At 45.8% G+C, this 16,555-nt stretch overlaps 1 protein-coding gene across 1 annotated transcript; it reads left to right on the forward strand.

The window, feature by feature from the left end:
* Positions 1-461: 461 nt before the first annotated feature.
* Positions 462-14,659, forward strand: YDJC (YdjC homolog (bacterial)). Its single transcript, XM_009280821.2, has 5 exons — positions 462-628; positions 9,204-9,363; positions 10,108-10,207; positions 11,159-11,336; positions 13,559-14,659. Exons 1-5 carry the CDS (start codon positions 471-473, stop codon positions 13,887-13,889), a joined length of 927 nt encoding a protein of 308 aa, XP_009279096.1. The 5' UTR covers positions 462-470; the 3' UTR covers positions 13,890-14,659.
* The last annotated feature ends 1,896 nt before the right edge of the window (positions 14,660-16,555 follow it).

Below are 16,555 nucleotides of genomic sequence, written 5' to 3' on the forward strand. Positions count from 1 at the left end.
GACAGCGAGTCATGACGGCTCCGGGGCTGCCTCAGGTGCTTCACACCGGTGCCATTTCACCGGGCACCGCGGGCGAGGGCGTGGAGCGGGGAAAGGAATTTGAACCCTTGACGCACCCTCAGTCGATCAAATCAACTCACGAAGTCCCTGACCTTCTGCACACTCCTCATTTACAACAATACAAAGTGCAGGCAGGCCTTTGCTCCCGCAAAGAAAGGAAGGCTCTGGTGCTCTCACTGCAAGAGCAGGCAGGTGTGGTGGGAGCCAGGCGGCCACACGCAAATCCGGCTGCTGTGCAAGCTGCGAGACAGCGGCAGGCTGAGGTGGAGCAGGAGGAGTTAGTCAGGGGCTGAGTCACGACTGGGTTCGCTCCCGTTGAGCCTGTCTTTTCCTGTTTGCCTGTGATCTGCAGACTGCTGATTGTTCCGATTTTCCCTCCTTTACTTTTTTGCTAGGGATGACCTCTAAGGATGCTTCAGGTGAAGCTAATAGTAACTGGAGATGACTTTGGCTATTGTCCTCGGAGAAACCAAGGCATCGTGGACTGTTTCCTGGCTGGTGCGGTATCTAATGTGTCCCTTCTAGTCAACGGAAGTGCTGCAGCAGATGCAGCCAAGCTGGCAAGGAGGTAAGCCACTTTCTTTAGCTCCTTTGTGGACAGCCTCCACAGGCTATCCACGGAAAGCCAAGCCTGTAAAATTTAGTATTTTGTAGCCCCAGTGTAAACACTGTATCATAGCCCAGGGTGGTATAAGAAAACTGGATTCCAGGCATATTTACTAAGACTCTTCATAGTAAAACCAATGACCTGCCAACCATACCCATATTGGCTCTTTCTCTGGTATTAGCCACTGCACTGCATCTTTTTTTCCTCCGGATAGAAAGCCACTTACACAATTTGACTAGTAGAGTTTGGGTTTGTTGGGACCTTCTTTTCCCACAGTTCACCATCACACTATATACCCAGGCCAAACTGCTACCCCTAAAACTATTAAAGCATAAAAGCACAAATCTTTAAATCTCATTTAATTTGATGCATTTCAGCCAGGCTGAACACAGGGTCAGCCAGGTTCATTGCAGAATCAGGGAAAGGTGTGATTCTGCATGGGCTAAGTTATAAATCGGGGCAGTGGAAAACTTGATTCTTCCACCCCAGAAACCTTTTAAAAAAGCACCTCAATATTTCTATTAATTCTAGGCTTGATAAATCCATTTGTAAAAACTGCATACATAAAGAGAGAGACAGTACCTTTTACCTGCCTTGTACCTACCACCTTTACTCCTTCACAAACTTTTCAGAGGTTGCTGGCACAGTTGGCTCTGTAGCAAATCAAATGCTATGTGTCATTCTCATGGACTAGCCCAGCAAATCCTTTAATAGGAAGTATTACTTGTATTTAGAAGGTAAAACCCAGCTAATGCTTCAGCTCCAGTGTGGGCAGGCACTTGGAAGCAGGAGCATGTCCTGAAAGAGAGAGCAGCAGGGTTGAGAAACAATTTAGGAAAGCAGAAAAGGAAAGGAGCTGTACTGGTACTAGAAGAACTGAGACCTTATGCTTCAAACACAGCTGCTGCAGGGGACAGTTTCATGAGAATCAAGCTGTCCTTGTTCTCCTTGAGCATCTCTCCCCATTTTGGCTGTGATTTTAGGGGTACTTGGAAATTGTTTGCAGCCTGTAGCTTCTTTGATGTTGGGTGGTTCAGGAAAGCCAGGGTGTGGTGTTAGTGGCAAACCAGTCTTCTGTTAAAAAGGTTAGACATTACACAGAAACACTGAGAGAGGAACTGCCTCTGGGATGATAAGGGGAGAGGCAGAAGGACACAACACTTGAGAGGCCTAAAATCCTGTTAGTAAATGAAACAAATGAAATGTAAAACAAGGAGATAAAAGCCAGCACTTCTCTCAGACACAGAGGCACCGTGAAACCCTTTAAGCCCCAATGCTCTGGTAATGTTGTCAGCTATTTTAACCATGGTCTTTAGCAGGCCTTTAAATATAGAATCCACCTGGCCTCATTTCCATAGCCAGAAAGTAGGCCATGTAATCAGAGGTTTAAAAAGCATCTTTGAATCCAGGTCATGACACTTGTGCTGACAGCTGATATGGGTGTGAAAAGCCAGATTGGAGGGCAGGTGACAGCAGAAGCTGCAACCTGCTGCAATGATTTCATTCTTTTGGGGGGTAGTTTTGAATTGTAAATGTGAATGAAATGGATTTAAATCTATTTCTGAGAATATAAGCACGGTGACTTTGAGAACATCTGTCAGCACTGAAGATCAACAGCCCAGGTTCTGAAATTCCTCATTTGTGTAACCCTCTGCAGCTGTATTCAGCCCTACTCACGCAGGGGGAAAGCATTTGCAGGTTTGGGGAAAAGGATTTCTCATCTTCTAATGCAAGCCCCACTTCAGGTGCTGCTAGTACACATGCACTTAATTGGCACCTGTGCATGTAAACAAACTCTTGTGTCACCCTTAAGATATTCGTTCCTCTATTGCAAAGGTTCACGTAAACTCTTTTTAGACACAGATGTCTAGTAGGTCAGACTTACTAGAAATGTCATTGAATGCTCCTCATCTTGTGGTGCAGAAATGGGAAAGTATCACTGTTGCTTGACTGCCTTGCCACTGTTATTCCCTCTTTCCCCTGCTTGGTGTTGTTTCCCATCCCACTGTGAATGTTGAGGCTTTGCAACATTTTGTGTTTTATGGGATGAAAGTCTACCCTGTTTTTTCTCCCCATGTTTGTCTTCCACCACAGACGCCCAACTAAGCAAGTACTATATACTACACAATATACATACACATGCATATATGCTTAACTCCGTAGCAGACATTTCAGCCTTGACTAGACAGTGGTGTAAGCAGGGAGACTGGATCTATCACCAGCTGAGAGAAGAGGCTTGAAGCAAGTAGCTTGTTCTTTCCTGTGGTGCATTTCAGTATTGTGGGATTTGGTCTTTTGCACACACGGTGCCAGGATTGTCAGAGTGCTGGACTGTTTCTATGGCTTGTGGAGATTATCTGGTTGCTTCTTGATGGTTGCTCCTCACTGCAGGTCTTGAGCTCTCTCTCCTCACCTGGTCTTCAGTTAATTGGATGCAGGCAAAGCTAATTAGTTACAAGACAACTTTTTTTGCAGGACAGTCCTTCTTAAGCACCTTGTGCTGCCCTGCAATGTTAGGACTAGGCATCTTTCAGAAAGGAACACAGTTCCTCTGGAATTTCATTCTTCCTTTCATTTTTACAATAATTCTGTAGGCTTCTGGGCATACCATCTGTTGCCCTGTGTTTTGATTAGAAGCCTTGGCAGAAATGTGATGGTAGTCAGCAGATCTTTGTACCAGCTCTAGCACAAACTAATTGCAAAACAGCAGAACCAAGCAGTAAATAATACACCTTCCCTAACATCTAGGGTCTGGATCTTGGGCTTTTCTCATTCATTGTCACAACTGGGCTAAAAGAAGGGACCCAGTCACTTCAGGCAAAAGAGAAGTTTCAGCAGAGGCCTGATTCATCACCAAACGACAAACCTATTGATAGCAACTGCTAGAGCAGTCCATAACCAGAACAGCAGGCAGGAGAAGAGATTTCCATTGCAGTTTTTTTTCAGTAGCTCAAAACTTTACGGGACATAGACTGACTGTGACTTCCTGGTTATCCATATAATATAATCTTGATTTTCTACTTATCAAGCCCCACCTTGAAGTCAGCCAGTCTTCCTGGTGCTTATTGCAGAGCCTTTCCTAGAGATTGGAAGGGTTACTTTGTTACCTGAAATGAATAGGTCTCTTGATTTTTTCCTTAGAAATATGGAGATAGCAGAAATAGAGAGACCTAAGATTGTTTACCGCCATATTTTCCCTCCCTTTTATCAACCAGCTCAGTTGTGACTGAGTATTAGGACCCTTTTCCAGATGATTATATCCAAATACTTGATGAAGAGTGACATATTTTAGAACACAACCTCAGTCTTCCTGGTTTTTTTGCAGTTTAAATGCTGAACATCAGCTCCACAAAAGCTGAAGCCCCCACAACATCTGGGTACATTTAACAGAAGACTCTAACAAAACCACATTTAATTGCTGTCTATGTTTTCACTTCCTTTCCCATCAACACTAATTGCAAAACGTGTGTGTAAATTGTGACTTAATTCTGACCCTCCCAGTCAACATCTGACTAATCTAGAAGTCTCTCATGCTTTCTCATCACCCTTTTATCTGACTGTTAATCACAAGGCAGACAGTTCCACTGCTGAACTGTGTTTGGATTAGGCGTGGGCCCTGAGCTGAGGCCTTAAACTAGAATCCCAGATCATATTAACTTTACTGGCAGCAACACTTTTTGCTGATGTAAGGTCATGGACACAGGAGCTTCAGTTGATAAAAAGATGTAATTAAAAAGAAAGTCACATCCCTAAGCTATGTTATAGTACCAGTTCTTAACACTGCAGAGGCTTAAGTCCTCAGCAGTAACAGAGCAAGACAAGATGCTATTTGATGAAAGATAGTTAGATCTTACAGCTTGCTGAAGGGTTAAAGAGGGGAAAGAAAAAAGTATGAAAATGCCAACATGGAGAAACTAAGAGGTGCACTTTTTCGCACAAAGCACAGCCTTGCTTTGCCTGGCTTCAGACACCTGGATGTTTACTGAAGCAGAGTGTCTAGGTACAGATATTTACATGAGGCTTTTAATTGCATCACACTTGGGCTGAAACCTGATGAACCAGTAATTTCCTGGATAAGGATACAAACAGGATGCTGAAGGTGGGATCTGTTTACCCATCAAGGAAAAGGGTAAGTGCCATGCTTATGCCAGAACTTGCAGCCTTCAGCAAGACAATTGGGACTGGGCTCTGGGAACCACAGAATTCCCACAGCCACTGCAACCGCTCCGAGGAATGCAGGGACTGCACAGAGTCCATGCCGTGGCCAGGCAGGACCCAGGGCACTGTTACTCATCCAAAAAGCTCAGAAATATGCAAAGCTGGTGGGCACTTTAAAGAGTGACTCAGTATAGTAACAGTCTCCAGGGACCCTTTACTGCTAAGGATATGAATGGACAGGGATTGCAACTGCACAAAAGCCCATTGCCTCAGCAGAAACACTTGTTCAGAGCACTCTGTGGCAAAACAAGCAACTACTTGAAGAGGAAGCAGTTTAGCTGACTGTATTTCCTCTCTCTATTTGGTAACTGGGCTGGGCTTGTCAACTCAGAAATCTTTCCAGACTGAATTCCTTGTTGCCCCTTGTAGCACTTGTTGTAAGGGTATCTCCTTTTTTCTTTTTTTTTTTTTTTCCCCTCATCTCTACAGCAGATGCTGAGCAGAGAACCACAGAGCCAGGCTGGCTTTAACAGCCAACTTTCTCTGAGTGGAAGCGGCTCACTAGTGGACTAACCTTAGTGGCTGCAGAAGCTACTGGCCTGAGCCTCTTCTCAACAAGCCCACAGACAGTCCAGTCTAATGCTCCTTATGCTATAGGAGCACACACTTGTAGACATTGTCCTTTGGCTTTATCAGGAATGAACTGAACCCTTGTGCTAAATCCTGCTTCACATCTGCGCATTCTCCAGGGCAGTGGGACAGACTTGCAAACACCTAGACACGGACCTCTCCAAACAGATTGTGGAAGGGTCATTGCTGCTTAAAACAACCACCAAAATGAGTTTAGAGACACCAAGTAGATTCCTCAGCATCATTTTGTTTTGGCAACGGTAGCTGTATTGCAGGGCTTTTATCGCAGAAACTAAACTGTTGCTTGAAGCTCAATGCCAATCCTTTCATTTTGTATCTTGGGTGGAGCAACTAGCAGTTAGACTGGACTGGCAATGACCAGCAGGGCTCACCCTGTCCCATCTATAAAGGACTTAGGCAGAGGAGTGGGTATGAGGCCAAACCCACAACAGCTGGGCTCTTTTCCCAGTGTGGCATCACATGCTATATAAGCTGCTTGAGCTGCTGGTCTCTGCTTCGGTATTTTAGCCAATAAAATAGCAGATACTTTACAGTCTTTGAAAAGATGCAAGCAACTATAAAGTATGTTTGTGTAGCAGAAACAATCATCATCTGCCCTCTGAAAAAGGGGCCCTTCTAGGATATTCCCATAACTTGACTTTTCTCCCTGCCTTTTTTACAATACAGCATACCTTGGCATTGCTCTTTGGTTGCAGAAGCTACATTTCAGTGGTGAGAGGCACTCAGGAGCAAGAGTTAGTCCAGTGTGTGTCAGTGGGGAAAAAAGCCTGTTGGTTCGGTCTTAAAGCCCAAGCCTCTGGTCAGGACAGAGCATGACCAGAGCCCTGTCTCCCAAGGTACAACCCAGCTAATTACATGCAGTGTCAGGACTGTTAGGAATGAACACTGGGCAGCAGGACATTTGGTGCTGAATAGGAGCATCATCTGGCTCATTGCATCCAGAGGAAACATACCTATTTAGGTACAGGAAAATGCTAGCTAGCAGCAGAACCCTGCTGTGCCTGCTGCATTGTCCTCCTTCTCATATCCTTACAGCTTTCCCAGCATGCCTGCTTCTGTGCATCTCCCACAGATGAATATTTCTGAACAAGTTTCTCACGTGCTGCGTTTGGAGTTTTGGTTTCAGTCCCTGTATCCCAGAGCCATTAAACACTAGCAGTTCTTCTTTAGATGCCTCAGCATGGACGGTCTGTCAAACCATCCAGGACTAACTCTAAGAGAAAACTATTAAGATATTCAGCTGGTGTTAGCCAAAGCTCTGAAACATGCTTTAATGTTACAGTCAGAGCCTCCCCTTACAGCGAGAACAAGGCCAGCTCTCTCTGCACTTCCACATTCTGCACATTCCCCAGCTCTGGGGCTGGTTTCAGCTCAGGTGGAGGAGCGGCTCTAATGTTACGCAGCGCAGTGCTTGGCTCCTTGGTGTCTCACACCTGTCGGAGGGGCTTGCCTTTTCCTAGAAATAGCTTCCCTCGCAGCATTTGAGGCATTGCACAATTGGAGGTAGTTCATTTGATGCTCCTGGGAGACAACACTGAGAGGCTCAGCTGTTCATTTCTTGCCCTCCCACAACACATGAGAAGGAGAGTGCTCAACAAAAAAAGCCTTCCATCTGCTGATTCATGGTAACACATGAATCTTTTTTCTTGCAGACAGCAGTGGCTGTGGTACAAATAATGCTACCAGTTGATGCAGTCAGAGCTTCCCAGAGACATGATAAAGAATCTGGGGTGGACTTCTAAAAAAAACCAAAACAAACCCACAGGCTCCCCCTCTGCCTTTGGGCTCATGCAGGGTACACAGCAGGTCACAGGATGGCGGGGGAGGCCTCCTGCCACAGCACCCCTTCTGTACTGTAGCTGCCTCCTGCCCTGCCATCAGCTGCCTGCTTAAGAGCCCCCACTGCCAATGACAGCATCTTCCAGTTCTTGTATTAGCAAGGAGTTAGTGTGCACGTCATGTGCTCAGGCCCCATATATGAAAACCAGATGGACATTTATCATCAATTATACAGTCAGGCCCTGCTGCAGAGAAATCACCAAATCAGAAAAGCCAGAGAGGACCTTTCTCTCCACAAGCTGTTTTGCTCCATTAAGCAAACATTCAAGCTCCCTAATCACACAGTGGACTGGAAAGACACGGACTCATTTTGTTTCACAGAGCTGTCCATACAACTTGACTCATAATGTTTATGTCTTTGAGAAGGAGCAGTATCTAGCAACAGACTACACCATCCACCTGGAGCACAAGACATGGAGGAGCCATGAAAAAAGACTTTCAGTCCTGCAAGGGCCAAAGCCTTAGGACCTGAAGGAGCTAAATGACTCTGACTTGGTCTAATCCATCCACAATCCTTCTGTCTCCAGTAACTTGGTGCTTCACTACTCAGCTTCAGGGCAGCAGACAGAAGGGGAAGATCTGTTTTTTGCACACTTTGCCTAAATGGAGATTGCTTTTGTTTTTCTCCTTGTGGTACAAGGGCTGTAACAGGGACAGACCATGCCCAGTTTTAGCAGCTCCATGCGGAAGTTCAGGAAGGATTTAAAGCATCAGACACAGACTTGTTGCCCTGAAATTAACTCTGCGCCATGACTCAGACCGGGCAGCACAGAAGGAACATTGCAGTTCTCTCATTTACTTATGGGTCAGCCAGAGGCCAGGGGTTGTCTTGGAAAATGTTTCAAAGCATCATTTTGGCCACTGATTCTGAGGATTTCTAGAAATGCTAATGAAACTCAGCACAAATCTGAGCACTTGCAGGTCCTGTTTTTATTGTAGGGGAATCCACAACACAGACCAAGAAGGAAACACCAGCACTCTGCAAAGCCCTGTGGCTGAGAGGAGCTCTGCAGATACACTAGCTCCATAAGTTGTGGTTTTTTTTTTTTTTTAACGTTGCAGAATGTAACTAGTTAACAAATTGTACCCTTGTGATTCCTTAGCAAGGCTCTACACTTACACTGCCGACCTCCCTGCAGTAATCCTCTGTGCCAGAGAGATACTACTTTGTACAGCTTAGCCTTGTCACTCAGTGAGTAATCATCTGCACCAGTAGACAGAAACCTGGCCACTGTGGACAATTTCAGCTGCAGCCTCTTGGACCAGGAAACTCTTAAACTCAGGCAGTATTTACACTTGTAGCCTATGCTGTTGCCATAACAGCTGCCTTGGGCACTGTTTATATATGACTGAATTCTACTTAAGGGCAGCTTTAGAAGTTGTCAAGTAAAACTCAAATGTCTCATAAATGCAGCATCTTTAATAGGGTGAATAACTCAAGGGAATACCTAGCAAGGGCTAATGAAGTGCTTTAGGAAAGGGTTGCAAAGTCCAGATTTTTCTGTTAGTCACTAGTGACTGCAGGGCAGTTACTAGTAGCGTGCAGTTATAGCATTTAGTGCAGTTATAGCATTTAGCGCAGTTATAGCATTTAGCCTGAGATACATCGTGGCTGCTCTCTCCACAGGAGTCAGGGTGAGAACAGAGTTGGGGGAGTCTCACAGACTGGCCCTTGGCAGACTGCACAGGGTTGTTACCTGGAGATATTCTGCTCTGGTTAGTGTCGTTCCGCTTTCCTTTCTAGAAGAGCAGAGATATGAAGATGTACTCCAGTGAGTACACCACCACTTTTTAGATCAGTCTAGATCTTTCACTGAAATCTCCCCCTTTGGCCACAGTAAGGGAGGTAGAGGTGCAAAGCTTAACAGATATTTCATTCCTGTTACAGATACAACATCCCAATAGGCCTGCATGCCAACCTCTCCGAGGGCTCTCCTGTATGTGAGGTGCTCAAGACAAACTCTTCTCTGCTCAACCAAGATGGATTCTTCCATGGGAAAATGGGATTCAGAACAGCTCTATCAAAAGGTCTCCTGAATATGTCAGAGGTAGGAGAAAGCCACATACAACCACGCAACTTGCTTTCCTGATACAGATCAGCCTGCACTTACCCCAGCACATAACAGCTGAAGATCCTTCCCGGGTCCCAGCTGTGAGTAAGCTTAGAGATGAATCTTGACTGTGTTGCCTGGGCAGCTGGAGTCCTGGGCCTAATTCTGCCAAAGGCTCTGCAGCCTTTGAGAACTCATTCCTCCCTGCTTCAGTGCCTGCATACATTAATGTCCTGTTAACTACTTATCTGAGGGGGCAGAAGAGGCATAGGAACAGATATTTACAAAGAACCTGGAGATCAGTAAAGGGAAAATGCCAGGGAAGTGCTAAGTAGGCAGTAGGCTTTTCATCACCTTGTCAGAGGCTTTTGTTCTCTAGGGAGATGGCTGGTTTTGCCTATGAGCAAGGATGAATGTGTTCAGGTGATCAAAACTGCCTATGGGATATGAGAACCTATTTCCCCATTCATTTTAAAGGGAAATGGGTATTCAAATGTCCTATGTATTTTAGAAAATCCTGGTATCAGCGCCATCCACGTAACCAGTACCATAAAGAGACCCATGCCTAGTGGAGGTTCTGGGCAACCTAGCAGCATTGCATGTCCGTTTATACATCATAGTGCTTTGTGCCTCCCAGGGCCAGGTCCCGAATACTGGCCCACAAGGTCTCCAGCAGCCCCTTGTGCTCTCCTGATCTCAGCCTGCTGACAGGTCTTGCTCTGACCCTTCTCTGCTGCGCAGGTGAAGCAGGAGCTAAAGGCCCAGGTGGAGCTGTTCCATGAGCTGACAGGTCACCTACCTCCTCACATGGATGGGCACCAGCACATCCACGTCCTCCCAGGTAAGAATGGAGTCCTCTTCTTCCCAGCACCAAGCAGGTGAGAGAGTCGGAGAGTCAGCTCAGATGGGATGGTTCCCTGTTTGGGCAATAAACCGCACCGTAAGATACTTGCTCTACAATTGCAGTTTGAACATTCCCACCTGGGCCCTGGGAAGACAGTCCTGCCCCAGCCCAAATTGGCTGCTTGGTTCCTGTAGCAGCACAAGGGGATTAATGGCACAAATGGGCCAGGTTACACCTTTTCCTCCAAGGACTGATAAGTCACCTCAGCATCCTAATTCCATGCTCCCATCCACATCGAAGGAGGCAGGCCAGGGCCAGCAGCAGACTAGCCAGTTTAAACTGGAATGCTTGAGTTTGGGAAAGCTGCTCCTTCAGGTGCTAGGAGAACTCCATCCTGTCAGTTGCGTTTCCACGCGAATCTCTGTCTGCAGGCCTCAGCATGCTTTACAGAGGTGGGCAAGTGTCTTTGTCCCTGTTTTGCAAATAAGGTCATTGTGGTACAGCAATGGGAAACTGAATGAGCAAAAAAAATCCAGATTTCCCCACTCCAGTACTCAGCTGCCTCTGGATGACATCGCTTTTGGCAATTTACCCCCACAACAAATCTGGCTGTGCAGGGACTTGATGAAGAACTTGTTCCTGACAGCACAGTCACCTCTGGTGCACGCTGGGACCAGAGTCACTAACTTAGAAGGGGTTGCTGGACTAAATGCTCAGCACTGAAGAGGAGACAAGGCACCTATAGCAGATGTTGAGGGAGTAATGTTTCCAGTATAGAAGGGGACTCCCATCCAGATGAAGAAAACCATTTCAGCAGAAGAGAAGCCAAATGGGATTATATTTTCTTAAACATGGAAAGGGAAGCTTTCTCTGTGCTAACAGCTTTCAGGGGACATGATGAGCTGGTTATCTAATTCCCGACTGAAGTGTCTCTGTTTTTACCTACAGAGGTCAGGCACGTATTTGCAGAGGTGTTAGAGGAGTATGGCATTACATACACACGTGTCCCAGTAGAGCCAGGCCTTCATAACTGTGACTGGATTCCGCCATCCCTGATGGACTTTTATCTGGGAGTAGAAGAAGATTCTTTTAACACAGTGGATGTGTTTAGAAGGCATGGAATAAGGTAAGGCAGGCATTACTCATCCTTTTTGTAGTAAAGCTTTAAGATCTTACCAGTTCCTGATAGCATCTTTTCAGAACGGAACACCACCTCTCTCTTTCCACTTTGGGGCTTACAAGAAGGCTCAGGAGGAGTACAAAAGTGCTGGGGGCACTAGGGCTTAGTAAGCAGATTTGTTTGAACAGAGGTGACTCGCTTTGCACCTGAAAGGGATTGTTCTTTTCAGGGTATGTTTTTCAGCCTTTCTAGTGAAGCTGCATTAGCCTGGCATCTGGGACTGCAGGAAGCCAAAGTGCTGTATCAACACTGGAATTTTAAAAGTATGATCTAGGGAAAATTTTTAAGAAATAACTTTTCATCTCCCTGGAATAGTGGAGAAAGGGTTTTAGATAGTAGGAAAGAGACTAATTAGAAATAAGTGTTTGTTGTTAAGGGGAGGCAAGAAGCTCAGAGCTTGCAGTGCCACAGCAGGTGATCACTGCTCTAAGCAAACAGTCTTGTCAGTGTCCTGCATCTCAGGGGCCAATCCCAAAAAGCTCAGCCCTTCCCCCAATAACATACTTTTCTTAAAAGCTTAGACAGTGTTTTATGGATTAAAGACATTTCATTTGAGACCCTTGCAGTCACCTGTCTTTTGGGGCAGATTTCATTACTTTCTCAGTCTACTGAAAAAGTTCTTTTCTTGGAATATTTTTTTTTTTATCAGTTGTTCTGAACTCTGGCAGCAGGCTGGCATTTCACTGTGCTCCTTCCAGCCAGAGCACACAGACTGTCCTCGAACAGCCCATTTCTGAGGGAGAGAAGGGCACGGCAACTCACAGAGCAGTTCATCAGGAGAGTAACCCTCCTTTCAGGGCAGTTTCACAGCAGGGACAGCGCAGGGGAGTTTAGTGGAAACCCCGCACGCTCCAGGGCTCCCCGCGCTAGCGAAAGGGCAGGGGTGGTGTGGATCTACCTCCGAGAAGCCGCTCCTCCGGCGATCCGCCTCTCCAGAGGCACAGGGAGGGACTGGCGGGGCCGCCCCCCGGCCCCGCGCCGTGTTACCACGGCACCGCCCCGCCGGGCCCGCAGCTGCGGCCGCCCCCGCACGGACAGGCACCGTGCTCCACCTCGACTCCTGACGTCGGGGGAGGCGAGGAGGGACAAACGCTTACAAAAGAAACACGTAACACGGGAAAACCCAGGAAAATGAGAAGCGTGTGGCCAGCTGTGAAGTCACGGGGAACCCAGCTCTGCAACTCAATTTCGGCATCTGTGCCAAGAGGTACCAGCCTGGGCCCCCAGAGTTCAGTTTACCACACTGGAGAGCACAAGGCTGTGCTTACTGCATAGCAACGAGGCGTTAGCAAGTTTAGTCAGTTTACAGTTAAAAAAAGTTAAACTTTTTTTTCCAAAGTCCTGCAAACTTTTCTCAGAGCTGAGTGTTCAGCTGGGCTCTTCCTTGATCAAGCAGGTAAAGACCCCAGCCTTGGTTTCTTCCAAAATCTGTCTCGTTCTGCCCTCGCACACACTTGCACAGCCCTCCTGGGCTTGTACGCACCATGCGAGAAGAACCGAGATTTGTAGCCAGACTTGAACAAAGAATGGTGTTGAAGCTACATAAGAAACAGCCTCTAGCTGGCGTCCTCTTAGGTCTGTGGTCTTTAGTAGTAACGATGTTTTGTCCAGTGTTTTGTCTTTTATCATGGCTCTTTGATACATTCTAGCAGAATGACTTGTTAGCAGGGTGGTTTCCATTTTATTTCAGTCATTGTTTTGTTTCCACTTAGCCAAGGGTTATTATCGAGAGATGGTTATTATCCAGGTTTTAATGGGCCTAGCAATAGTGAGTTATTTTGATAGCGTGGTATTTCTCAGTTTAGCTCTGCTCTTCCCTTTTGCGCCAACAAAATGCACCTGTAAGCTCACAGATGCCAAACAGCGCTTGTGCTGTGACACAGTACACGTAAATACAGTAGTAATAGCAGTACTGGTACTGGGGCTTTGCTGGGACTACTGAAGAACTGCTGCTTTAAATAGTGTCCTGGTTTCGATAAGGAAAGAAAAAGCACTACTGGCTTGTAGTTCTGGTTTTGCTTTTGTTTATAGTTAAAAGTTTTAACCCCCTCCCACCCCTTTTCTATCTTAAGTTTTAGGTACATCTTGATTCCTAATCTGCTGGATGTAACACTCTTTTCTACCTACCTCGTTAGCATTAATATCGGTGTTCCCTCCTCTGGCTACAGATGGCCAGACATTTACATAGGTTTGAGTACCATGGGCAAGAACATGTCTGTCAGTAACATCTGGAGTGCCATTGACACTGCCATCGTGGAGTTCCTGTCCAAGGCGCCCTCCCCTGCACACCCGACACCACAGAGCAGGACAGTAACAATTGAACTGATGGTGCATCCAGGGTACCCGAGTGTCCCACCCGTCGGCGGCTGTGGGGAAGGACCAGATGATTTCTCACAGTCCTGGGAGCGCCTCCATGAACTCCAGACATTAATTAAGCCAGAGCTGCAGAGCCATTACAAAACCAGGAACGTTCAGCTTTGTTCATTCAAAGATCTTTAAGTAAACAAGCATACATACATACATACATTTACACTTTGAAGATACACAGTTGCTAATGTCCGGAGAAGCCAGACCACTGTTAGCAGTGTAATACCTCCTGGTACAGCTGACAGGAGCTGGGAACAGCATTAGGATGTTCATGGAAGAGCAACACCCTGTGAGCAGCTACAGGCAGTACCCCAGAGCCCTGACTGGCAGTTTTTAGGCCACAGCATCTGCTTTGAATGTGACAAACCTCTTCTGCGTCACCCACTCGCACACCGTTCCAGCACAGCATGGCAGCCAAGGCCCAGCCCTCCTCTCAGGGCTCAGTTCCTGCCAACGCGATGGTGAGCAGCATGAAGACAGGCTTTGCTGTGAGACCAAGCAGCACACTAGCACCCTGAGGGTTCTGATCATTTCCCTTCTTGGACTTAACTGCAAAAAAAAGAAAGACATGGGGGAGCAAGTGCTGCTTTGGAGCAACCACTCGGTGTAGGTTGCCCACGGGAGGCCTGGAAACCTTCAGCATTTTGTTTTCTTAAAGCACCGGGTCACAGTCCCTTCCCCTCCACTGGTGCCTGCCCATCGATGGCGAGGGGCACCGGGGCACATTACTTCAGAGCATTTCTCTGGTCAGAGCAGTTGGATCACGGGTTTAGCATGGTGGTGTCTGCAGCCATATTCCACGTACAGCCTCAGCCAGCAGTAATTACGACTCTTCCTATTTACGTTGCCTCTTGGCATTAAGCCACCGTAGGCAAGTAACATCAGCCACAGCCCTTTCAGAGAGGCTTTTCTTTCTTTAAAGTAACATCAGCCCTTTCAGAGAGGCTTTTCTTTCTTTGGTTGGTTGGGTTTTTTTTGGATGACTTTGCAAGAACAGCAACTGTTGACCCATCTGCTATTTCAGTAACTGCTCCATACAAGAGCTCACCAGCAACTGTTCCTGCACTGCCCACCGCCTCTCACGAAAAATGCGCGGGACGGCTGCGTACCAGCTATGAGCAAGTTTTCAAGTGGAGAAGGTCCCTCTATTTGTCCATTTTTATTCCTGTCATCAAAGCATTTGAACATCAGCAAGCCCTAGTAATACTAATACGTTTAACTGTGTTCTTAACTGTAACCCTGTCACTCACATATAACTTTCACATGGGAAAAAATCTTTTAGATTGTTTACGCTCATTTTCTGCGCAACTGTGATCTATTTAACAATCACTTTTGGTTAACCATTTTTTTTAATATTAAAGATTTTAATGTGATCATCATTCTTTTAAGTGAAAAATAAACTCAGGCCTTTTTCTATTGTAATGCTTCAGGAGGCTTTTGGTTTTAGTTATAGCTGGAGAGCAAACTAAACCCACTCGCCTACCTGTGACTGCCTGCGGAGTGCTGAAAGGATGTCTGTCTCTATCATTAACAGGAACCGTTTGACCTTCCCTATAAAACACCCGAGGAAGTTTTTGTTCTGTACTAATATGAAAAACGTCATCAAGGATGATTTAGAAAATATTTTTCCAGGTTCTTTCCTCAATTATTGTCACAGATTAATTTGATATATGATGTTTGTTTTTAAAAAAACCCCCATCCACTGTACTGTGCAAATGCTACACCAAACGGCCGAGCCAGATGAGAGCAGTAGTTACCTTTTGGAATGACTCGATTTCTGAAGCTCGTCCTATCGGTGCTTGACGGCAAAGTTCCTGCTGTGTGGTAAGAGAGAATAAAAACCCCGAGGGATATTAGACCTGCAGAAAGCAGCTGGAGTTCCAGAGCGCAGCGAGACCTATGAGTGCCACCTAGTGACTGATGGTATTTTATTCACACGTGGGGATAAGCCCGGCACCAACACGGGTTATTTAATACCAGATCTCAGCTTTTTATGTAATGTGAGCGTATTTTGATGGATAGTTTCAAACCTTATTTTTAACGTTTGAATTGCTCCATATTCTAACTGATGAATTTGCTCTGGTCACAGTCCTCAGGGCGTTACACACCTGTTGACTGTTGTATGCATTTTCTGCTAGATGAACACCACAAACACGACAGCAGTCTTACCTGAGTTAGTTCCGTATTGCGAACAAAAAAACCATGTATTTTTGCAAACTCCATATTTTTAAATGAACAGCATTAAACCCCAAATTGTTCTTTTAAATTCAAGGGAGTTTTAAATGGAGAAATAAATAAGGAACTACTGAAAGACTTCTAAATAAGGAACCTTTCAATTGCATAAAACGTACGGCGATAAGGAAGTTTCTCAGTGGTTCTATGAAAGCGTTAAAGACAACACTGAGTTCAAACTAAAAACACTACCTACGAATGTCATTATACCAGAATACTTAAAAAAGTCTAACCCCCAAATCTCTCTCAAAATAAAACCATGCCACAAAGCCTTTGAGAGCAATTTTTATTAGGGTAGCAGAATGGAATTGCAGAAAGCCTATACCAGTGCTCCTGGGTGTGGTTTCACCAGTACGTTGTTTTTATTCTGGATATTAAACTGCACGTTTAGAATTCAGCATGGCTTAGGGAACCAGAGAGAACAAGAGCTTGATTTCCTGAGTTAACATAGGACTTCGTACTTTGATTTTTTTTTCTCCTCAGACTTCAACCGTACAGTACAGTATTTGATCTCTGTCTTTTTTCAGAGGGCTGCCTACAAACAAAAGCCTTCACTGAGGTTACAC

The sequence above is a fragment of the Aptenodytes forsteri genome, unplaced genomic scaffold (genome assembly GCF_000699145.1).
Source record: "Aptenodytes forsteri isolate BGI_AS27 unplaced genomic scaffold, ASM69914v1 Scaffold12, whole genome shotgun sequence".
NCBI lineage: Eukaryota > Metazoa > Chordata > Aves > Sphenisciformes > Spheniscidae > Aptenodytes > Aptenodytes forsteri.